This window comes from Mollisia scopiformis (assembly GCF_001500285.1).
Source record: "Mollisia scopiformis unplaced genomic scaffold LY89scaffold_7, whole genome shotgun sequence".
In the NCBI taxonomy this organism is placed as follows: Eukaryota; Fungi; Ascomycota; class Leotiomycetes; order Helotiales; family Mollisiaceae; genus Mollisia; species Mollisia scopiformis.
Window position 1 is genome coordinate 1,311,847 of NW_017263587.1, and position 22,938 is coordinate 1,334,784.

At 47.5% G+C, this 22,938-nt stretch overlaps 9 protein-coding genes across 9 annotated transcripts; 4 read left to right on the plus strand and 5 right to left on the minus strand.

The window, feature by feature from the left end:
* Positions 1 to 984: 984 nt before the first annotated feature.
* On the plus strand, positions 985 to 4,662 carry LY89DRAFT_779964 (uncharacterized protein; the record flags this gene model as incomplete). Its single annotated transcript, XM_018222344.1, has 5 exons — positions 985 to 1,171; positions 1,228 to 1,393; positions 1,441 to 1,939; positions 3,429 to 3,517; positions 3,576 to 4,662. The coding sequence occupies 5 exons, from the start codon at positions 985 to 987 to the stop codon at positions 4,660 to 4,662; spliced, it is 2,028 nt and encodes a 675-aa protein (XP_018074468.1).
* A 1,293-nt stretch (positions 4,663 to 5,955) lies between these two features.
* On the minus strand, positions 5,956 to 6,388 carry LY89DRAFT_666937 (uncharacterized protein; the record flags this gene model as incomplete). The annotated part of the gene is made up of 2 exons (XM_018212945.1): positions 5,956 to 6,284; positions 6,337 to 6,388. The coding sequence occupies 2 exons, from the start codon at positions 6,386 to 6,388 to the stop codon at positions 5,956 to 5,958; spliced, it is 381 nt and encodes a 126-aa protein (XP_018074469.1).
* LY89DRAFT_682902 (ribosomal protein L28e) lies at positions 6,347 to 7,745 on the plus strand. Its single transcript, XM_018214595.1, has 5 exons — positions 6,347 to 6,790; positions 6,888 to 6,982; positions 7,034 to 7,057; positions 7,116 to 7,246; positions 7,304 to 7,745. The coding sequence occupies exons 1-5, from the start codon at positions 6,739 to 6,741 to the stop codon at positions 7,479 to 7,481; spliced, it is 480 nt and encodes a 159-aa protein (XP_018074470.1). The 5' UTR covers positions 6,347 to 6,738; the 3' UTR covers positions 7,482 to 7,745.
* A 155-nt stretch (positions 7,746 to 7,900) lies between these two features.
* On the plus strand, positions 7,901 to 10,036 carry LY89DRAFT_682903 (putative malate dehydrogenase, cytoplasmic). The gene is made up of 8 exons (XM_018214596.1): positions 7,901 to 8,168; positions 8,247 to 8,289; positions 8,346 to 8,377; positions 8,433 to 8,543; positions 8,599 to 8,686; positions 8,742 to 9,204; positions 9,251 to 9,395; positions 9,446 to 10,036. The coding sequence occupies exons 2-8, from the start codon at positions 8,274 to 8,276 to the stop codon at positions 9,584 to 9,586; spliced, it is 996 nt and encodes a 331-aa protein (XP_018074471.1). The 5' UTR covers positions 7,901 to 8,168; positions 8,247 to 8,273; the 3' UTR covers positions 9,587 to 10,036.
* Positions 10,037 to 10,185: 149 nt separating this feature from the next.
* LY89DRAFT_641658 (trafficking protein particle complex subunit 6B) lies at positions 10,186 to 11,100 on the minus strand (the record flags this gene model as incomplete). Its single annotated transcript, XM_018211722.1, has 4 exons — positions 10,700 to 11,100; positions 10,511 to 10,628; positions 10,373 to 10,462; positions 10,186 to 10,317 (listed from the first exon to the last, which is right to left on the minus strand). Exons 1-4 carry the CDS (start codon positions 11,047 to 11,049, stop codon positions 10,186 to 10,188), a joined length of 690 nt encoding a protein of 229 aa, XP_018074472.1. The 5' UTR covers positions 11,050 to 11,100.
* Positions 11,101 to 12,390: 1,290 nt separating this feature from the next.
* LY89DRAFT_641660 (uncharacterized protein) lies at positions 12,391 to 16,176 on the minus strand. Its single transcript, XM_018211723.1, has 2 exons — positions 15,784 to 16,176; positions 12,391 to 15,726 (listed from the first exon to the last, which is right to left on the minus strand). Exons 1-2 carry the CDS (start codon positions 16,023 to 16,025, stop codon positions 12,729 to 12,731), a joined length of 3,240 nt encoding a protein of 1,079 aa, XP_018074473.1. The 5' UTR covers positions 16,026 to 16,176; the 3' UTR covers positions 12,391 to 12,728.
* Positions 16,177 to 16,502: 326 nt separating this feature from the next.
* On the plus strand, positions 16,503 to 17,980 carry LY89DRAFT_716565 (uncharacterized protein). The gene is made up of 2 exons (XM_018218275.1): positions 16,503 to 16,562; positions 16,625 to 17,980. Exon 2 carries the CDS (start codon positions 16,879 to 16,881, stop codon positions 17,542 to 17,544), a length of 666 nt encoding a protein of 221 aa, XP_018074474.1. The 5' UTR covers positions 16,503 to 16,562; positions 16,625 to 16,878; the 3' UTR covers positions 17,545 to 17,980.
* LY89DRAFT_682907 (UPF0220-domain-containing protein) lies at positions 17,954 to 19,066 on the minus strand. Its single transcript, XM_018214597.1, has 3 exons — positions 18,783 to 19,066; positions 18,307 to 18,665; positions 17,954 to 18,250 (listed from the first exon to the last, which is right to left on the minus strand). Exons 1-3 carry the CDS (start codon positions 18,873 to 18,875, stop codon positions 18,187 to 18,189), a joined length of 516 nt encoding a protein of 171 aa, XP_018074475.1. The 5' UTR covers positions 18,876 to 19,066; the 3' UTR covers positions 17,954 to 18,186.
* Positions 19,067 to 19,601: 535 nt separating this feature from the next.
* LY89DRAFT_471655 (1,3-beta-glucan biosynthesis protein-like protein) lies at positions 19,602 to 21,826 on the minus strand. Its single transcript, XM_018207766.1, has 3 exons — positions 21,709 to 21,826; positions 21,557 to 21,609; positions 19,602 to 21,503 (listed from the first exon to the last, which is right to left on the minus strand). The coding sequence occupies exons 1-3, from the start codon at positions 21,714 to 21,716 to the stop codon at positions 19,939 to 19,941; spliced, it is 1,626 nt and encodes a 541-aa protein (XP_018074476.1). The 5' UTR covers positions 21,717 to 21,826; the 3' UTR covers positions 19,602 to 19,938.
* Positions 21,827 to 22,938: the final 1,112 nt, after the last annotated feature.

Sequence of the window (22,938 nt, forward strand, 5' to 3'; positions counted from 1 at the left end):
CCACCTGCCTGTCAAAGTTGTGTAAACTAATTTTACTAAGCTCCAGATCTTGAGTTGTATCCACCCTTGGGAAAACAAGGTGTTAGAAAGAGACCTATAACATGAAGTCCAAATATCAAGAACGAGAAGCACTCATCTACACCGGTGTCTGATATCCACTTCGAATTGGACGAGTGTTGCCCCTATTTTGCTAAGCGATTGCCTGGGGAAATACATGTATAAAAGAGAGAGCTGCACTATAAAGTGTGAGGGAGGAACGAAACGCTACGCAAAGTAAAGGCAACTTCCATTCTTGAATGTCAGTCAGGAAGTGTCTGGCTTGAGACACCTTGGATGTCCACCTCAATGTCCATAGATACATGGTGAAGATGTCTTAGTTTGACGACAATCCACCTTGCATTTACTATCCCACCAACAACGGCGGAAACAAGGTCAGTTGGGAGCCGAGTGCCACGGACACCCTTGATCCAATGAATTTAATGAATTTGAATGACTTCAATGAATTCATATCTCTAAAGAGCTCAGCAGCGACGCGAGAACTTCTTTTATGCATCTTTATGGGTGCCTTGATGGTGACAAGTTACAGAGCTACTGCTTGTTGATAAGCTTAACATGGCTTACACTTTAGCTCCGAGAATCGTCCGATTCATGTAGACCAATTCAGAAGTTGATTAACCTTTGCCATCTGGCTATTGGAATGGTGGGCGAGTCAAAATATGCGCAATCATGTGTTCAGCCTCAGCGGCTCTATTCTTGACGGTACGACGTATATACGAGCGCTGTTTCATGTGGTACAATGCACCTATGACAACTGTGTTACTAGATATTGTGAAGACAGTGAGGCTGGCGGCTGCATCAGGCAACGGTACTCAGCCACAATTATGCTCAGCCTCATTGACAGCAAATACTTGAATCTCGATTTAAGTACTTAATTTTTCAGATCGTAGGCAATAAGAAAAAACATCAAACAGAAGAGTGTTAAAGATGGCAGAGCTCGGAGCTGTTGCGGCTATCACGCAATTGGCAGGGCAAACCCTCATGTGTGCGAACGCACTCTATAGTCTGTTCCGACAGATCAAAGCGGCTCCAAGGCAGATTGAGCATTTACTGCAAGAGATTAGTATCATCGCTCAAATACTGAAAGATGTCCCATCGAAGGATGTCACAGGCAGTGAAGCAATTGAGAGATGTCTCCGATACACGACAGAGATCATGGAAGAATTGCAGGCTCTGTTGGCGGGCTAGGCTCTGGCTCAGCGAAGACGGGCTTAAGGGGAAAGTTGAAGCTGGGAAGTGTGATGATGGTTATGAAAGAGAAGGAGGTGAGAGAGTTAGTGGAGAGGCTGCGAGGATCATACAATAGCTTGCCATTTGCCGTTGTGTGCCATAGCTTGTAAGTTGAGATCGCTTAAGCTAGTATCGTGAACTGAATTCGTTTAGTTTCGCAGTTTCTCAAAAACAGGATGTTCTAGAATCCTGTTTCGAGAGTGGAGAAGTGGTATCCTCAAGCCTCGCCTCGACAGTTACATCGAAGAATAACGAGAGAAGCCTGACGACTAAAACGGAGAGGAGGATTCAGAGCACATGGTGGGGGCTTGGATACATACTAACGAGTTCAATCAAAGCAACCTCCTCGAAAGATCCGGACCATGTTGACTCTGAAGTCGTACAAATTGAGCATAAAGTTATCCCAGCAACTTGGACTCGTCTAAAAGGCTTCGCATTGTGTCAAGGTCTGGATAACGGTAATTGGAAGTACTGGTTTAAGCCCGGGCATGTCGTGCCAGAATCTTCGGAAGTATTCCAAGCTTGCATGTATGGCGATTTAGAGCAGCTCATTGCTCTTGTGAAAGAAAACAGAGCCTCGGTCCATGACACGACTGAAACTGGATATACTCCTCTCCATGTAAATTACGCATTCAAGATAGGCTTGAAGAAGGTATGCTTACAACAGTGGTTGACACTACTCTCTACGCACGGACCAAAAACACCGAAATTAAATTTTCGCGATCAACAATAATATCAACAATACACATCACTTAACAGAATGGCACCACCAACGCGATCTAATCCCTTCAAGACTCCGTCCCCCGAACCCCTTACCAATAAAGAAGCTACAACTACAAGGAAGTGTCGATATTTTGACGCAATGCGGCGTGATCGTGGTGTCCGCTCTAGGAGAGCTATAGCAGCCGATTGCGGCATTACAGAGGGTACTGCAAGAAATTGGGACCGTAAATATAAGGAAATAGGTTCTTTAGCACTGCGACGCACTCAGCTACGATCTGCCATCCTTGGCCACAAGTCTAAAGTCACTAAATCGATGTGCAAGCTCTTGGTGTCCCCCTCTCGAAACCCTATCAGAAAACAACCTTATGAGGTGTAGATTTAGTACTATAATCTGCCTGTTGGGAAGCGCCAATTGTAGCGGATGATAAAGCGGAATACCAAGGGAGGTGGTAGGTACAAATGCGCCTTTGTTAAGAAGCAGATCTCTCCTAAGAATAAGGAGGAGAGGGAGAAGTACGGCCACGATCACAAAAAGGAACTTCTATATAGATTTTAGGACCATATCGTCTTTATAGATGAAGCATATGTTGATCCTACATCACAAGCTCAAGGAATAATCACTAGAGAGCGTGGGAAGCGTGATGCGCCTGAAAATATTGAAGAGAGACCTCCTCTCAAAGGAGTACGCTTTTATATTGCAGGCTGGATCTCTTAGTACGGCAAAGCAGAGAAGTTGGAGTTCTATAACGATGAGGAGGACAAAATTGAGCATCCTCCACCTCCTCCCAAACCTAAGCGACGCCCTACAATAGAGACAGAAGAGGAGTATAAGCATAGAATCAAAGAATGGGAAGCTTTGATGCCACATACAAGAGAGGTCAAAGTACAAGGCAATTCTATAACCCAGAAGTACTATGTGGACCGTCTACTACCTATCTACTATCAAGCCATCGAGTCTATGCGCTATATCGATAATAAACCATAGCTATTGCAAGAGGATAGCGATCCCTCTCATAGCATGCGCAAAAAGGGGTTAGTATAAGAGTATAAGAGTGCCCACAATATCCAAAACCTTGTCCATCCTGCCCAAAGCCCTGATCTCAATCCCATTAAAGCTATTTGGAGCATTATAAAGCAAAGATTGAGGCGTAGGTTATTTGATTCTGAGGAGGATATAAAGATAGGTATTTAGGAGGAATGGGACAAAATTACCTTAAAGCAAATACGGGAGCGTATTGCTAATATGCCCAGAAGATGCGCAGAGGTTGGAAGGTGCGGTGGGAAGCCTATTAGGGGCAACAAATAGTAGATTGTAGAGTTACTATAATGTATTATTATTTTTGTTGTCTTCATGATTTTGGTGTTTTTGGTCCGTGCGTAGAGAGTAGTGTCAACCACTGTTGCTTACAGCAGGATAGGTTGCGGCATTTCACCACCGGCCGAACATTTGCGAATGGTTGATTAGAAACGGTGCAAATGGCGATGAAGTTGATGTGGAGCGAGGACCGTAAGCTTTCAAGAAGGAAAGATTTATCTTTTCTGAGCGATGCACTAATGTAATCTAGGACTCCGCTGTACCTTGCTGCCTTTGAAGCTGGACGCGGAAATCGATTTGACCCAAAAAGCCTTATATACAGCAGTGATAGCGTCTTCCGACCTCGTGATACGCTTGAAACTCTCCGTATACTTGTGGAGAGTGGCCAGTGCGACCCAATGGCCAAAACACTACCTGCGGACTATTATAGCGAGCAGACAGCATTGCATGGTTGCGTGGGCCCCATCGAGGCGTTCACATACCTTCTGGGACAAGACAAATTTTACATCGACTTAGAAGAGCGTGATGGCCATGACTTATGCATAGAGCGAGCAATCTTGGTTGGTAGTAGCTATCCAGACATTTCGGAGATGGTGATGCATTTGAGAAAGCTCAATAAGCGCCAAGGGAACGTCATTAACGACACGAGTGTGATCAACCACTCCCTTCATTTAGCGGCGTGGAACATTGGTTCCTTAAAGTTCAAAAGGAACTGCTTGGCACGCTTTGAGGAATACTGGCTACAGAGAGAGCAAGGGTACAATAAAGCGTCTCGATGGGTTCTTGCAGACATACTGCGAGAAAACCCGCCTCTTCATTCCGGCCATGGATTCGCCAGAACTCCTCTTGCCAGATTAGTAGGAAGCTCCTTTGCTATGCATGGGAGTTATCGAGAACCATTTTGCAAAACTATCCTCACCTGGTTCGACTTGCTGAGGGAAGCTGGTCATGACCTGCAAGAGTATATCCGGACCGAAGCCACTATCTATCAAGATTATATCTACAATTCAATTGAACAAGAGAAGTGGCATTATGAACTCGGTTATCAGTCTGCACCTCCCCTGTCGAGAGGACTGGAGCGGACGATCAAGCTAGATACTCACCCAGAGACAGGTGATCTGCTGTTCTCTATAATCGAAAACTTGATTACAGCAGAAGAATTTGAAGTAGAAGGTAGAATCCCTGGGGCATGGCACTGGGATCAAGAACGAATACACTGGTATATGCTACCAAAATCAATGGAGCTCCGGCCAGTTACATTTTCCATTGGTCTCCTGAAAGACGGTACTCAGAAATTTGGAGTCTTGGACGAGGCGATAGCAGTTGAAATCAATTGAACTTTCAAGACTCTGCAGCATTGCTGACCGAAGACATATTGCGCGAAGCTCATGCGAACGCCTGTGAAAACCCAACTACGATGAACTTCAACTGAAGCATATTGCGAAAACATGCACACTCTGTGAGACATCAAATCCGCGCGGAGAACGAAAGCCGAGGCGTCGAACTTGAGCAAGCACCTGTTCGACCCGAACGCACCATTCAACAACACGATGCATTCATTGCAGACAATACTCAGTACCCAAAGAGAAAAGCAAATCCTCTGACCCTCGAGTCATTCTCCTACATCTCCACGTAAGTCCTTCAATGCCGACATCCGTAGACATCCCACCATGAACATTACCCCTCCTGACCGTCATCATCTCTGACAGGACAACCCCTCCTCTAACCTCCACTATCATGAAGTTCCAATATGGCACTTGCCCGTTCGCCACCGAGCCCAGACCAGTGTTTCGTCGACATCATGCTTGGTATCAAGTCAAGAAAGTGGGATGTGGAGGGGCAAAGATCTGCTATCAGGAAACGTGTAGGGTTCATCCTTAACGTTAGAAGGACCCTGCTTGGCGCTCGATGAAGTGGCGCAAAGTTTCAAAACTGGGGTATTTTGGGAATCCACTTGGATGATCTGCGGGAGCTTGCTGAGGTGGTGTCGCATCTGGAAGGATTCAGGAATAGCATAAGATGTATTGTTCAAGTTGATGCTATCTTGGAAATGCGTAAGAGAAGTTCAACTCGGGCATGTCACTTGGCTGAGCCAATAACCAGGGAATTGTAGGGTCAAAGAATCTCACACGAATCACACGAGCTCGTGAAATACTCTAGTGATTTACGAGTAGTAGTATGGACGCGATGCCCGACGTTTGATTGTAATATGTAGCTTGTAGGCCTCCTGTATAGTAACAAGTGACATATGAAATTGGCGTCACTGATAGTTCCATCTGACCTATCCATCCCATCCCATCCTATCATAATCCAAACCCCATCCGCTCCGCTTTATCGCAACCCAGAGAAGAATCTAGGAAATGTTTGTGCTTGGCTCGAAAAAATACACCGGATCGAGTTGAGACAAAGTGTCTCATAAAGTTCCACCCAACAAAACCACAATCGTCGCCGAACGTAAAGGGTGGAATAGAGCTGACCAAGGCTCTGGTCAAGGCTCTGAGAAAGAGAAGGTAGGTTTATTGACTATTGTGGTTTCCGGGACGGTCCGGATGTGGTGATGTGAAAGTCATCGTTCCGTCCAAAATATCAACAAGCGTGCTCGAAGTCGTAAATCGTCGGCTCTTCCATCTCTATGAGAAGCTGACAAATTTGGGGTCTCTGGGTAGTCCGTCGGGTCCGATATTATTCTTGGCAAATCGTCCCTCGGTGTGTATCCTTCTTGCCTCGTCGAAGTTCACTCTCCGGGTCTTCATAATCTTTTGGATCTCCCTCTTGCTCACATCATCTAATCCTCTTCTCGAATCTCCCCCAGCGACATTGCTTGACAGGTCGAAGGCCGAGGATGACAACCCGGACTCGATATCGGCTTGAAAGGAAGAGGGGAGGCGGGAGTAGAGATAAGAGGTGCCTGGTATCGAATACATACGGGGCAACCAGATATTTTTCGTGAGGTAGAGGACTGTGGAGGTTGTCAGTCAAGCGTCGAAACAGATAGCAGATCCGAAACATACCGGTAGAGAGGACGAGGAGGCCGAAGACGGTGCTATAGAGGAGGTAGCCCATCTTTCAAAAGGTTTTTATGATGAGGAGATCAGAGACTTTATGGCAGAGCTCAGGATGCTCCTGATATTAAGACTTGGCGCATGAAACCAATGTGACGATGGAGGAGGGATGTCAGATCATGTTATATTCATGCAGCCTGGCCAAATTCGGTACAGTGGTCAATGCGAATGAAGGCGAAGCACAAGGCTCGTCGTCAGCCGACTGAATCTAGCCTAGCGCAGCTTTATGAGCCTAGTGTTACAGCCCTCTGCTGATTGGCTGGTCGGCACACAGAAAGCGATTGAATGATTTTGACTATTGAGATCGCGAAAAGTTGAAGACGACTTGTCAAGACAAACAACTCTGCGAAAATGTCACACCACTCGAGCCAAGTGTCTGCGGACCTGATCTGGGAGATTGTCCGTACGTTTTTACCCTCAGAGTCCTGGGAAACCGAGTCGTTACGTCAAGGAATTGGATAGGAAAATGAGTGTTGATGGAAACTGATTATTGCCCTCAGGTCCTTCCAATGCCTTCCTCGTGAAGCGCGCTTCTAGCGGAGGTGTTCAATTCTCTCGCGATCCTTTCAACCTGACCAACCTCCACTCTCGCAAGGTTTGTACACAAGTATCCAAATCGAGGAGCCTGGACTAATATATGATATAGTATGCTGGTTTCGTCAACGACAAGGTAGGCGCTGGAAAGTCGAAGACGGAGATAGCAGAATGATGACTGACAAATTGGGCAGGCTGTTGGAGTTATCCCAGCTGAGGGTGACAAGGGAGGAGTTACGTTGATCACGAAGAAGGTCAAGCACCCACAAAGACCTGTCAGCCACGTCCACAAGACTACCTTCGGCGGAAACAAGACCACCAGAAAGTGAGCCTCCATAGATATTACAATCTGCAGCAGGGCGAGATACTGACGAAATCACAGGACATACAAGGGAATCGTCTCCAGCACTGCCAAGTCAGGATACCGAGCTGATCTCCGATCTGAGGCTGTTGCCCGTTCATCTGCTATCCGACAATCTCAACGAACGAAGAAGGATGTCCCGGAGAAGAAGTTGCGTGGATCAAAGGCAAAGAAGGCAGCTGCTGAGAAGGACGAGTAAATTGGTGGGTGGAGGGGATACGGTCTTGCTAGTCACTCATGAATAGAGCACAATTTCAGGAGTTATCTTGCGGCTACTGGTCTATGAACTGTTCATGGCATGTGGCTTTGGTGAAGTGGTTCTGAGCATTCTTCTGCCTTGATAGGGAATTCATGGATGGGTCCATGTTCTACCTCAAGGAGTAGTCGGCTATAGCAGAATCAAGTGCCTTCCAAAAATCCACATGATTTCTCCTAAAAGTATACCCAGAACCTCAAACTATTGGATAAAGCTTCCGACATGTGAAAACAAAGTGAAGACGAATTACAATCGGCCTAAAGTGACACTTTGTCCGGTCCTCTCCGATGAAGCAACGAGCCTCGGTCATAGAGCTTGAACTAGTGTTGAATGCTTGTACCTTTAAAAGCGATATGTAAGGTACAACATATTCTTTTTTCTCTGTCAAAAGAGAAGCGTCTGAAAAGAGACATACTGCCCATTCACGCAGGTAAGCATCCCGATGCCCGGCCAAGCTCCGTTCAACCCCACACTAGCGAGTGAGCGAACGCCCAGCAAATCTACCCCGCCACAGTTTCACGCCTCAGCAGGATCATCAACACTTCCTTTGGCCCTTTCTTACCAACTCATCAACTTTGGAATCCTCTCTGATAATTCATCCTTCTCAACTCCTAGAAATAAACTCATAAGGTACGTTACTTTGTCCAATTTTCACTTATAGGCTCTACAGCGATTCAATGCGGGGTAATTGCTAACTTGCTGGGACAGATACTCGATCACCACAAATCCGCAAAGATGGGTATTAAGGCTGGTATGTTACTATAGAAGGTATCGCAGACAAATAGCAAGTTTCTAAAAGGGTTCTAGTTGTCGCTGGTGCCTCTGGTGGTATCGGACAGGTTGGTTTCCATGTTTATTGACTTCGGGCTCTTTTGCTGACCATTACCTCAACAGCCATTGTCCCTCCTCCTTAAGACCTCTCCCCTCATCTCCGAACTGGCATTGTACGATGTCGTCAATACACCAGGTGTCGCAGCCGATCTTTCACACATTTCTTCCCCAGCTGTACGTATTGTCGCCATGTCAGACACAGTGATAAAGTCGCTGATGAGGGATATAGAAAATCACCGGCTACCTGCCAAAGGATGACGGAGCCAAGCTGGCCATGAAGGATGCAGATATCGTTGTTATTCCTGCTGGAATTCCTCGTAAGTTATGCTTAGCACGGCTATATAAATAATAGACTGATGCTTAGAATTACAGGCAAGCCAGGAATGACTCGTGATGACCTCTTCAACATTAACGCTGGCATCGTCAAGGGCCTTATCGAAGTTATTGCTGAGGTTGCACCAAAAGCCTACATCCTGATCATCTCAAACCCTGTTAACTCGACTGTCCCAATCGCCGCTGAGGTTTTGAAGGCCAAGGGAGTCTTTGATCCCAAGCGTCTCTTCGGTGTCACAACCCTCGATGTTGTCCGTGCCGAAACCTTCGTTGCTGAGATCATTGGCGAGAAGAACCCACAAAGTTTGACCATTCCAGTCATTGGAGGCCACTCTGGAGAGACCATCGTACCTCTTTTCAGCCAAGCCAAGCCATCTGTTGACATTCCAGCCGACAAGATGCCAGCGTTGGTTAAGCGTGTTCAATTTGGTGGTGACGAAGTTGTCGCTGCCAAGGATGGAGCTGGATCTGCCACTCTTTCAATGGCATATGCTGGTTTCAGGTAATGCCTCTTCTCCTCTTTTGAAGGTTGTTCTAACTCGCCGTAGATTTGCTGAGGCAGTCCTGAAGGGCCTCAACGGCGAGAAGAATATTGTCGAGCCATCGTTCGTCTACCTGCCAGGTGTTTCGGGCGGCGAGGCCATCCACAAGGAGACTGGCTGCGATTTCTTCTCTGTTCCCGTTGAGCTTGGTGTAAGTCTTTCTACAGTTCTGAACCTGTAATTCCGCTAATCACTCTATAGACAAGCGGTGTTGAGAAGGTCTTCAACCCACTCACAAATATCAACGATGCTGAGAAGACCCTCCTTAAGGCTTGTGTAGAAGGCTTGAAGGGCAACATTGCAAAGGGTGTCAGCTTCGCCCATAACCCACCACAAAAGTAGTCCTCCCGTCCAATTCTCCTTTCTCTTGGTTTTCCTCCACTATAGAGGTAGAACAAAAGGCTACTTTTCGTTCAAGATGCTATATCGAGAACTTTCATTTGTCATCTCAAGCTAGAATGGTGAAAGAAGAACAAGGTCTGGCTCTTCTTTGGTAAGAATCCCTTGACTGATCGTTGGCGCTTGCTTAGATAGGCTGTGATGGCTTTCCTTCGATGTTCCGACTTGGGCGAGAGGATGGTTTTCTGTTCCTTCTCTTCTTTCATTCGTGCTTTTCGAGCGTCGGTCTTGAACTGGATGATTGGTGGAGGACTGCGAGGGAAGGAGGAAACGGATCGGTTTGATGGCTTTTAGAACACGCTGAGGTTCCGTCTGGTGCCACGGAATGAATTTGACGAATACAAAAGTACATATTGATTTGAGGTGTCCCCTCGAAATGATTTGCGTTCCGAATCGCTATGCTCCTTGCCAATGATCCACGCCTGTAACTCCCTGAATGCCTACCCAACCAACGCCGAGTATGCCGCTAAGTTGCACAATATTATATCACTTCTCTAACCCGTCATCTCAAAACTGTCCCTGATATATCAAAAAGTACACCGTTAAGGTTTCGTGGTAACACTCTTGATCTGGAAAGTCGCTCCCGGTAATTCGCTGGTTTCTGCTTGAACTGTTGCATTGATCCCCATACTTGCAAGAGCTCCACGTATTATACCGCAAGGAAACCACAGAAACTGTTGCAGTCAGTCTTTTTGTTCCTAATCAGTCCAATCATTGAACCAGACTTACAGGTTGAGCCCGAACTACCGCTTGTCCACCAGCCTCAGTACTCATGCGTGCGAACGGCCGAAACGAATTATCTGTCAGGACATAGACTCCCTAGATATCCATTAGCTTGTGTTGTAGAAACGGAGTAAAATGTCTGACCCTATGATTCGTTTTCAGATTATCAATCTGTTTCCTGAAAACTAGCATCCACAAATCTTTACACAGAAATTTGATAACGTCCAGTGTATCTGTAAACCGTGGTCTATCTCTTGAGAATCTGCCAATGTCACAACTGTCAGCTGCAGTCCAGCCATCTGCCAAAGCTCCAAACAAAGCAGCATAACTAACCTCTCAACCAGGCCCTGTCCCACCCTATACCCCAACATCTCCAACCTAAAAAACACAGCATCTCGCTCCTCATCCTCGTCCATCTTCCTTCCAGGTCCACCATGTCCATTCGAGGTCCCGCTTGCGCCATTCGTTGTACTGCTTCCTTTGCCAACACTCCCTGTCCCTCCGCCGTCTTTCTTCTCGGCGGATATCGCTATTCGGTCGTCGGTCCCGGCGTCGACTTCGTTCACGATTCGGTAGGCCATGGGTACGAGCTCGATCATGAGGAGGTCGAGACAGGAGGAGTTGAGGAAGATTGCTGTTGGGTCGGAGGCATTATATGGTGGGAGGGGTGAGTCGAAGGACATCTTGGGATATGATCTGAGGCAGGATTTTTTGGGAAATGGGTGGAATGCATGAGATGATTGCGTTGTATGCTATGGGAGCTGTGCTGTCTTGTGGGAAGCTTGAGTCGGAGGTTCGCGATGGGTTTTGCCGACGGCGTCTTGAGGTTTTTCCAGACGACAACTTCTGGTGAACTGACCTTTCAACCTAATCTTCTACTGAATTTTACAGAGTCTACATGAGATGTTAAGTGCACATCTAGCGAGCCGTGTAATCCAAGAAAAAGTTTTCCGAACAGCGATTTGGTTATGATATATATGTTCCACAACTTTGCTACAGCACCTGACTCACATTAGCTCGCTATGTTCTACTTTCGCAGTTTATCGTTTCACAATAGCTGGTTTTAGATTTTCAATTAATTTTATCTGCTTAATTGCCGTCGTAAATGTAGAACCTTTCCTTTCACAGTGTCTATGGCAGAGGTGAACTTCTGTGCGGCAATCTTGGTCGGGTTAGTGAGGACCAAAGAAACAATAATCATTATATGAAGTCGTCCAAGTCATCTTATAGCCCATATCAGAAATATAGATGGAATATTTCTATTATGCAGCTGCCATATGCCTCATTCACCACTCATCTCTTCTTCCTTCAAAGCTCCTAAGCCCTACTCAAAATTGCTGCTGTCCATTGCCAAGACAATCAAATGCCTGGCATCACAATACACTTAGCTTGTTATCCATGCTATTCTTCAAGCCCGATTTGGATCAACAAATTATGCTTCAAAAATATGATCTAAGTTTTCAATAACCTCAATCTTTGAAGAATATGGTACTTGCAATGACGAAGGCCACTTATATCTGTTATATGCTCAAGTCATCTAATCCTTTAGAATATGTATGATTTCGACTCTCCCGCATAGTCTTGACACCGCTTGGCCCACTATCGTTACCATGAGATCAACCCCTGTTCTGACGTTCTGCTTCGCTCAAGCAGTGATTTCACAAGCAATTCCACCCAAGTTTCCGGTACCCCAAGCATCTTAGTTTAACATTCTTATCAGGTTGTGGACCGAGCAAAGGTAAGCCAAGCGAAAAAGGAGTTGACCAGCTTTGAGCTGAGCCACACATTTGGTCATAAATCCAAACACTCGTTCTGCGGTCTTCACTTGATCTCTAGTATTAGCCATCTTAATGAGGTCACGATCAGGAGAGTAGTGCTCATTCCAAGAACCAGATATTGGACATTAAGACATCGATTCTCCCATATTCAACTAGAACAAGTAATGCTGTCTAAGTTAGAGCTTCACTTTGGACATTCAAGCAAGTTGAAGTCGGAACACCAACACACACATTCTCATGCTCAATAGGGTTTCTATCGCGGATGCAGATTTTTGCTGCAGAAATTCCAGAGCTAAGACCTGACATTCAAAACTCAAATCCGCTCTTCTTGACCTAGCGATCATCCTGAATGTCGGACTTTGACTTGAGCTAGGACATTACATTCACGTCTTAGTCAATATCTGCTAATCGAGGATATGATTCCTTCACAATTCCTTAATGCCCGAGAAAACAAGGTTGAAGAACGATCCAAGTAGTAGTGCAATTCCTTCAATGCCCTCGCTATGCAATCCTATACCAAACGAAAAATGCCATCCCATAAAGACACCCATCCACTATACTTTTACACAAATTCCCACACTCTTTTAACCCCACCCAAAAGTCTCCCCAACCTTCCAAGTATTCCACCTCACCCCCACAAGACTAACCACCAACCCTACTATATCAACAACAAGTAGCACCAACGCAGCCGTCATAAACTTCGGGCTAAAAATCCGATACAGCATCAAATGCCTCCTTAGCCACCCCGCCCACATCGTCGTCGCCAATCCCACTACCGCATAATACGCCACATGCCACGCCAGGGCCCTCAGCACACTCTTCAGAATCCCCTTCTTCTGCGGTTTCTGTTTCCACAGCACGACGAGGGGCACGGCTGCCGCGGCCAGGATCTGGGCGCCGAAGGAGTTGAGCGCGACGAGGAGGGGTGACCACGGGTATTTGATGGTGTGGAGGGGGATGAAGGCTGATTCCCATTGGATGGAGGCGAGGCTTGCCTGGTGGCCTGTTTTGAAGAAGTGGAAGGAGCCTAGGAGGGCGAGGAGGACGGGGCCGATTGGGGAGGTGGTTAGGGAGTTGAGGTCGAGGATTTCGAGGAGGGAGAAGATCTGCCAGGTCATGAGGGAGATGGCGCCTCCGCCCATGGGTTTTTGAACCATGAGGATGCAGAGGAGGAGGTTGATGACGAGGAGGAAGTAGCGGGTACCGTGGGTGTTGGCGTATCCGAGGACGGTGAGTGTTGCACTTGGTCCGTCGGTGTAAGAGGCAGCGTTTGGAACAGCTTCTGTGGTGATTGAGACGCATGGGTCAGCCCAGCCGAATGCTACAGAGCCAGCTCCGAGTGCCATGGCAAAGACGGTCTGAGCCATAGGCACACGGAGGCTTTTGAGTGTATTCTTTCCAAGGTTTGGAAACCATTCTCCATCGTCAGCAGCATCCAAAGTCCAGAATACAGCGCTCATGAATAGACCAGCCCGGAATGCCCAGCCAATCCATAAAGGTGCTAGACCTTCATAATTTCGGCTGCTAGTGTAGTAAGACTTGATGATAGAAGGTAAGACGATGGCAACCACAAAGGGTATGATAAGTTGCCAGGGAGCAGATGTAGAAGAATTTGCAGAAGCGTAGTACGTCGACCTGCAATAGGGCATTTGCTCTTCTCTGCACAGTTTCGAGAACGAAGCTGCCCAACCCAAAGCAACAAAGACAAGAGAGTGATAGACTCCAAGAGTCATTTCTGACTTCTTCTCTAACCGTAAAGAGGATGCTGCCGTTGCAATACCAAAGGTGCTGATGAAGAACAAAGTAATGGAATCTTCCCAGATGGTGTACGAGTTGGAGGCAAAGCCAATAGATTGGCTGACGGTAAAGATGACGGCAAGCCAGCCCCAGAAAGAAGTAGGGAAAGGGTTACCAAAAGCCATCCTTCTCCTCATCTCTTGGTATAGCACGCCTATCAAACCAGAGACAGAAGTAAGAGCAAGACCAAAGTCAAGTAGTGTTCCACCACCAGTAGCTATCCAGACTGTCGGACCAGCTGCGACTCCTAGGAGGGAGCCGATCAAAGCACCTCTCACTAGTGAGCGACTAGTAGTTTCTTCTGTGACTGTGGGTGGATTGCCCTTGGCAAACTCGTCGATTTCTAGCTGTAGCTCCGTTCGATCCAATTCAGGAGCATCAACAATAGCTGTATTATCATCCGTATTGCAATTCGCAAATAGCATAAGGGACACCACACCAGCAGCAAGAATGACAATGCCTAAGCACATGCTAGGCACATCAAATCGAGCCCACAAGTCCCGGCATACCTTGAGGTTCTTCTCCTGATATTCTGAGAATGTCCTGTAAGCGTCTTGCCACATCTGTTGTTTTCCATTCCCAGCAAGCGTGTTCTCAGCCAGAGTCCATAGAGCGCGTGGAGATCCATCAATAGTGCTCTCGTCAATACCACGAGCAGCGAAATACGCAGCTTGGTATCTCTTGATTCCAGCAGCAGTCGTCCTCACCACATTCGCGAGATTCTCCCAAGCATTGCCTTTCTTGCCAGCAAACGCCTCTTCGATCGGCTTCCCCAGATTATTGAAAGGAATTGGTAATCCCAATAGCAAAGCCAAGGTAGGAACCAAATCGATCTGATCAACCGGTCTCTCCTTAGCATGCAGCGGAGGCGTTACAAAGCTCGGTTGCGTGCGTCCAAATACTCCTTTCTTGGAGTACATCCACAACGCAGCTTGAACCTCATCATCGCTCTCACCACCATGATCTCCCTTGGCATCCATTCCATGATCACCCATAACCACCAACAGGGTATCATCATCCAACGCCCTAACAACATCCCTCAACACCCCATCCATTTGCTGCAGCTTTCCCGTCATAGCCGGATGATTCGGTCCATACCTATGCCCCGCATGATCCACGCCCAAATAATGCGCAACCATCACATCCCACTCGTCCTTCCTCCTCTCTCCCAGTAATGGGAAAATGTGCTGATTGACACCATTATCCACCGAGTGCAAATCCCACACATTAAAAGAGTCGTACGCTCGACTTATATTCCCCTCAAAATAGCCAGGGAATAGAGCCGTCCAGGTATCATCCCCCAAATGCACGATCCTCTTGCCCGCATCCCTCATCTGCATCAACAAATTATCTTCCTCGATCGCCGTCCCCGCAAAATTCGAACCGATATCAATAAACGTTGGCAGCGTCCCCGTCGTCAACCCTTTCAATCGTTGCAGCGTCGACGTAGGCGGATCCGCAATGAAAGGGAGCAGGAACGCATTTTGCGGTTCCCTTATTGCAGTCTCCCATAAGAACGGCAAGGCATTATGATAGGCCTGCGCTGGATCCTCACCACTTGCCTCGAACGGAACCGTGAAATCGTATCTTAAGGCATCGATGATAAGCACAATCGCTTTATCGAAAGTTTTCGGATGCCAACATCCATTTTCCGGGTCGCCAAGTCCTTTATAACTCGCACTCAGCGTAACAGGAGGTTCCGCACACAAGGACTTCTCTTCCAGAACGAGTCGAGTAAGCAGGAAGCCGCGGGTAAAGAAATACAGTCCCGTAATATGTATAAAGCTGTTCCCTTACTATTAGCACATTTCTCCTCTTCATGGTTAGAAAGAGCAAACTCACAACAACCACCCAAAGAATCCCCACCCCCAAACCCACTCCCTCCCAAACCTCGCAGCCTTCCACTCATTCAACCTAACCAACGGACTCTTCACCCTCCCATTCCTATCCAACCCGCCCTTCTCCTGTGCATCTTTGAGGGCCTTTGCACGCGCATACTGAGCGGCAATCGAATTCGTATTTCCCGGCACCGCTTTCGGAACTGAAGGAGTTCCTACTCGGGGTCTGGGAGCTTGCGTAGCCATCTTTCCCTGAAACAAAAAGAAAGGTATAATATGTAAGGAAGTAATGCTGTGGCTCGGAAGCCATTGGTTGTAGATACAGAAGGGGAAAGGGAAAATGAATATGCGTGAATGAGAGGAAGAATATGAGGTATAGAAAGTTCGAGGTTCAGAGCCGAAGCTTTCGCGTGCGGGATCCAGTGGACGCGCCGCGTTCATTTTCAGGGTCCTCGGGATATTAGCGGGCTTGTGATTCGCTGTGTTTGGCTAGGGGCTCGTCTCCGAAGTAATGACTGAGAATAAAGACGAGGGATGAGCAAGTAGAATTAAATACCTTCAATATGGAAAAGTAATGTATTAGGTATGTAGAATGTAGAATGTAGAAGAGGGCACTCAGAAGGAGGCGCAAGGCTGCAGCCCAGGTGCAAGAGAGCCTGAGGCAGAGGATATGTCACTAAAGTTATACAAACATCGACTTAAGGAAAAAGAAATCTTGATATAGGCATCCCCAACCACTTGCCTACTGAATCCCACGATATTGCATCTGTTCAACGTGTCCAAGTATGTTACTATATATCTGATCCATACAACTACTTGTATTGAAATCTGATCTATTTCTATAGATTGCACAGCTCTCCCCGCAAAGCGATCTCCCAGAACATGAGGCGTCCTCAAAGCCTGCGAGAAACCGATGCGAGACTCTGCGAAGGTGTTTCTCAATGGATAAAAGCCCAGATCCAGGCAGAGAAGTTGAAAAACCCCTTGGAACGGGAATCGGATATCGAATGGCGTGTGGAGTGGGACCTCCGTGTGGGGGAGGCGAAAGAGGCGACGATACTTTTCCCCCCCCAACGCGAAGAGAACTATCATTCAATTCATGAGAAAGGCCAGCATTGTTGGGAGGGTGTGCAATCGGGTAATGTTGAAAGAAATATTCGCCAAATTACAATTGGATCAAGTATCTACTCATCATCTCAGATGCCAGGATTTCGTTGAATTATGCAAGAGCAAAGTGGAGAATTGTATCGTGTCTCAAGCACAGATAATGAAAACCAAAGGCTATTACGTGAAGAAAGAGGGAAGGGTTACTTGGCATCCTAACACTAAGAGGTGGCTCGAACCATCTTGGGATGGCAGGCTTAATCCGCCCAGAAAACCAGAAGGACCCAACTACAGCACTAATTCTTGGGATCGCAATATTCATCCGCCCAGAAAATCAAAAGGACGCAAATACAGCACTAAACCTAAAGGTCTTCCTATTCATCCAACAGAGGCATCTGCAATTGATCCCGGCTTTCTTGCTCTCAAAACTCTCTCAACACAAAGCAGCTCCGAAAGAAAAGATGAATGGGAACCTTCTCTCGTGCAGCCCTCTATAGATGATGAATATATGGATTGTTCGTATGAACCGTTTTTTGAGCACGACGAGCTTCTGCACAACTTTTCAGTTGCATCTGCCTTAGAAGGATATATTAATCCTTTGGAAACAAACGAGTCCAGCTTTGCAGCAGACCCAACATTTGGGGTGTCCTTGGACAATTGATGGTTCAAAAAGTATGAAATGGGGTTGGGACTTTGGGTATGACGAGTTTATGAGTTTCTTTGGGACATTCAGGGGTAAATATAAATACTCGGCAACGACTACGGGTAGTATAGCTTTACAGCAAGCTCAATGTTTGGCGTCTTATTGGAGAATCAATGGTTTAAGAGTATGAAATGGCGTTGGGACTTTGGATAGGGAGAGTTAACGAGTGTCTTTGGGACATCTAACGGTGAATATGGAGTATGAAACTTTACAGCAGACTCAATGTTTGAGGTCTTTGTTTTTTGGACAGTGAATGGTTTTAAAGTATGAAATGGCGTCCGAACTTTGGATAGGAAGAGTTTACGACTTTCTTTGGGACATTCAAGGGGACTAGGGGGTTATGATTCCACGGCAATGAGGTTCATAAGGTCAGTAAAACGCTTGCTATAACCACAAACTTATGCTACAAAAGATGATATTCGAGTCTCGAAAGTGCTCATGTTCCTCATTGATATCCACGCCTTTCCTCCACCACACAGCTCCTCTCACCCAAAATCACCGGCTTCCACTAATTGCAAACTCCATAAATGCCTTTCAGACCTATCTTCCAGCTTTCAATCTCCCTCCCACCTTCCTATTCCCACTCCATCTTCGCCCACCTCACAGAGCCAAGTTATACGAATACTCATCCTCCATATTCTGGCTAATCCAAAGCACCACCGAACTATCCCATCACATTAGCAAAACTCCCCCTTCTCTCACCCACCACAAAGAACTCACCTAAGCATAACCAACCCATTACTAACCACATTCGCAATCCCCATATAAACCGTCGGCCATGGCGCCTGCGGCACCACATACTTGAGCACCAGCACCGTGACGCCGCCCGCCATGCCGCCCGCCAGCGACGCAAAGCCCAGGAACAGCACTACGCGGGCCTTCCACGCGACCCCGGAGCCGCTGTACGAGAAGCTGTCGGCCGAGAGCCGCGTCTTCTCGATGGAGTTGATGATCAGCATGCCGAGCGACGAGAAGATGAGGGGGAGCCAGTCGATGAAGTTGATGTGGATGTTGGAGCCGTTGCGGGAGCTGTGCGACCAGACGGCCGCGTCGAGGAGGGTGAAGAATGCTAGGGAGAACTGTGTAATTGTCAGATATTCTGTTCGAGATGCTGCAAGCTGTAGAGCTGGAGAGCTCCTAACAGCGCAAGGCTCCCTCGAAAACCCTCAGCAAAGGTTAAAGGAAAAACCACCTACCAGCGCACCAGCACCATAGACTCCCGCGCTCCTCGCCGTAGCACTATTCATCCATTCTGGCTTTCTGAACTTCCAAAGACGTTCCTCAGACATGATGTTATCTTGTGCCTTCCCTTGCTTCGCTCAAAGATCCTAGCCTCACGAAGAAGAACAACGAAGTTTCGAATCCGGAATCTGTTTCGAACTCCAAACAGGAGATCTGCTACTTCTGCTGGTGGAGCGGCTTGTGTTGCTTTGTTGAGCGAGCTGTATTCGGACGATGGAAGTGGAGTGCTACTGTGTCGCTCGTCAGCTTGCTTGCGCGGCGATTGAACGATGATGCGGGCGGCTAGCGCTTGGGATCACGTGTGTTGTCTCAGCCTCATCATGCTGCCCCTCAACTGAGCACTTCAGTGGGAAGAGAGAATCAAAGAGGTGAAATAGATGAGCTTGAGAATGGATCCGATTGATATGCTTGTATTCAGTAGCAGCCATCGTGCGCATTACCACTCTACACTAACAACCACCCACCCATCCATGCTCATTCAACCATGTTATTTGTGATGCGTCCTACTTCTTTGCTTCCATCCTTTCAAGACTGTAGAACGGCCACCCGTACGCAGAAAAAATCAGAATGCACTTTATCTTCCATTGCCCGTCTGTCATCATATACATAAGTTACTCTCTCTCTCTCTTTGATTCCCGGTTCTTATTCATCCCCGGACCCACTCTCACACTCTTCACCAAACCACCAGAAAACGAAGATGAAAATGCAAGTTCCAAACGTCAGCTTTCCACCAGTCTACCTTAATTGTACAAAACAAAAGCTTTCCCAGCCAGCGGAGAGAATGAGATCCAGTCCCCACCAGGCCCGCGGCTTCTGAGAAAAAAGAAGACCATGAAGAAGTGAAAGAAGAAAAAGCTTTGCTGGAGTCGACTCCCCACGTTTCGTATATGTGACTGATGAATTTCAATTACGCCTCATGAGCACTCGATCCCTCTCCGAGAATTTTGCGTGGAGAAGTTTCAATTCGAAACCACAAAATACCACCACCCCCAATGCATGCCATTCCATTATGACAGGGTTTCGAGAAAGAAAAAAACTTCCATGTTATTTCGCGCCTGTGAACGCCTCGTTTCGTGTCGACTGCAGTAATTAAAAGGAAGTGGGCAGATCTTAGATCTCGATCGTCTTCATCGTAGAATCATCCTCAACAGTAGCCTTCTTGCCATTTCCATTCACCAGCGGAACGTTGGCTTCACCGTTCTTCGAGTTCTCCTTATCGCCGTCCAATGATACTCGCTCAAGTAACGATTCCAGAGCCTTCTTGCCCTTCGAATCTCGTCGGTCCTCGCTGGGTCTCGGAGTCTCAACCTCGACTAGCTTTTCAGGCTTGATGCCGTTTGTGTGAACCTTGATGGGAGCTGAACCGCCTTCTTCAGCAACTCTGGCGAGCGGGCTCGATTTGCCGTAGTTTGGTCGATTCGGGCTCGCAACAGGTGAAGCTCCACTGAATCGTTGCATTGAGCGTCCTCGTGGCTCTCCTCCAGTCTCAGCTGTAGGGCTGGCATATGGCGAACCGGTTGGTGATCCACTAGGTTGTCCATTCTGAGGTGCCATCGATCTGCGTCGAGCATTTCTTCGGCCATACTTCTGGTCAACTCTCCACCTCAAGATCTCCAAATAGCCAGGCTCAACTTTTCCAGACTTGAACTCCTTGAGCTTCAGCTCATTTGTATCCTCATCGACAAACCACTTGCCACTGTTCAAATCATCTGCCACCTTAGCCAGGAAATCAGACCATGATCTTGCAATCACGTATTTGCAATCGTAATCACGACCAAACAGGATAACCTGACCCCATTTTCCAGCCGGTCCGGGAGCCAAATCAACAGCCAGATTGTTTCCTCCCCAATCACGTACCAAAGGAATCCAGGCAGGATGAGCATAAACCTTTTGGATGGAATTCGGAGGTTGTGAATCCTGGCGAGAAAGTAGCTCTTGTCTCCAGAAGGGGTTTTGACCAGATTGTTGAGGTTGTTTCGAGGAGGATGATGAGCTTCCACCAAGAGCTTTCATAGGGGTAGCTGGCTTGAAGTTGACGGGTTCGGTCAAATACTCTGCATTAACCTTCTTCCAGTTCTCCCACTCCTGAACCATCTCCTCACAATCCAGTAACATTGAGCCAAAGATAATTCCAGTAGGAATGCCACCTCGTTCTTGACCATCGTGAACTTGCAAAGATTCGCGGACTTCCATTGGGAGAGAGCAATCCAATTGATGTTCCAATTCGTTCAGATCATTATTTGTGCACCCTTCACCCAATTGGTCGAACAGTTCTGGATAATTCTCCTCCGCCCATCGATCGATACGCTTCCATGAATGACCCACAGGAGGAGGGGGAGGAAGACCTTCTTGAAAGGCTTGTAATTGAATCTCTCCAGGAGTAACATTCTCAAAGTTCTCATTGGTGTTCGTTCTTCGAAGGGCATCTGTGGATCTCATACCAGGTGAATAAGGAGAGGGAGATATCGGAGAAGGGCTCGCAGGATGTGGTGAATTAGGATACGCGCCTCCATTCAGGGCTGTCATTGAATGTCTACCCGCATCTTCGAAATAAGGAGAATTGATGTCCGCACGAGATTCTGAAGCAGTGGTAGCGATGGAGGTCAGGGGCGCATGTCGGCTTTGTGCGAGAGGAACGTGTTGGCCAGTTCTGTAGGGAGAGTCGAAGGAGGAATCTGTTTACATCGTTAGATCGAGGCCGCTTGACAACAACGCATAACAAACGTACGTCGGTCATAGCTGGTCATTGTATGCCAAAACGATCGAAGGGCTGAACCGAACCTGGCGTCACGATCATGTTAGTGAGGTCCCATTAGAATTTCAGGCGTGGCAGAGCAGTAGAGTTGTGCGAAGCAGAGAAAGGGGATGGGGAGGACTTACGACGCCATGTCTGGCGATTGTGCTGTGACGGCAGACACTTTGAAAACGTGTTTGTTGTTATGTGCCGGTTTGGCGGTGGTATGAGAGTGAAAATATGGAAAAACGATGGTCTTCGCGGATCGTAGTTGCAGCAAGGTATCAAATGAGTGATGTGGTTGTGGACAAGATCGAGACGAGAGGGGGAGAGGTCGCGTTGGTTGCCAAGTAACTTCAGATCAAGAAGTTGAGATGGGCGAGGCGAGTCGCAGTGCAGCGCAGCGCAGACAGTGGCTTAAAATTGGCACAAGCTTGTTTGGTTCGCTCTCACTGGCGAGATTCGTTTCCGTTTGCAATTGCAGCAAAGATGCAGCAGAGATGCAGCAAAAGATGCGGGCCCGTAAGAATATGCCGGTCCAGGACTGTACGCGACTCCTTAGTTTCTCGTTCTCGTCTTCCTGCTGGTTGCTCTGGTTCCGCTGGTTCTCCTGCGCAGCGGCGGCGTTCGTTGAGGCGATTGCACTCTAGTACCTGAACGATGGATGGGGCCCGATGATAGGGGAAGACGACAGGCAAGGCTAAAGGGGAACAACAACTGAAGCCGTTGCTATTTTGCGAGTCGCGGTGGAGAAGGGTCCACACAAAAAGATTATGGTTTATGGGACGTTGTTGGGAAAGGAGTAGAAAGAGTAGAGTCAGTCAAAGTCGAAGTTTCCGCGAGCGCATCAATCTCAGAGTTTCGAGGTTGCTGGCTTCCTGGGCTTGCTAATAACATTGACGTCGTCGCTCAAATTTCGGCTCCTCTGCGCACTCTCGCTGCATGGGATGCAAAGCTGGTTTTCAAATTTTAACGGTCAACCAACCTCGCTCGTCCACCGTCAAGGATCTTTTGCGGGTACGTCACCTAGTCAGATCCAACCTACAGTACAAATATTCTATCTACAGAAGAATCACCTATATACCACGAACCTGTAAATAAATACAAGACAATCAGCTGTAGCTGCAGCGTCCCAACATCACGAGTACGAGCGACTGTTTATTTGCCTCTCTCCTCAATCAAGGCGCAGCATCACAGCTGCAGATGTCACCTCTACCTCTCACGGACCAGCCGCAAAAGGAGGTGAGTGTTTCAAGTACAACATGATCGGCCTCGGCTCACAGAAAGAGAGTTCGCTGTTCTATCTGTCTGCAGGTCCCCGTGCGCCTCCCTAACCTCCATGTCCTCCGTGGCTGAAATCGCCCGCGCTTCCTCGA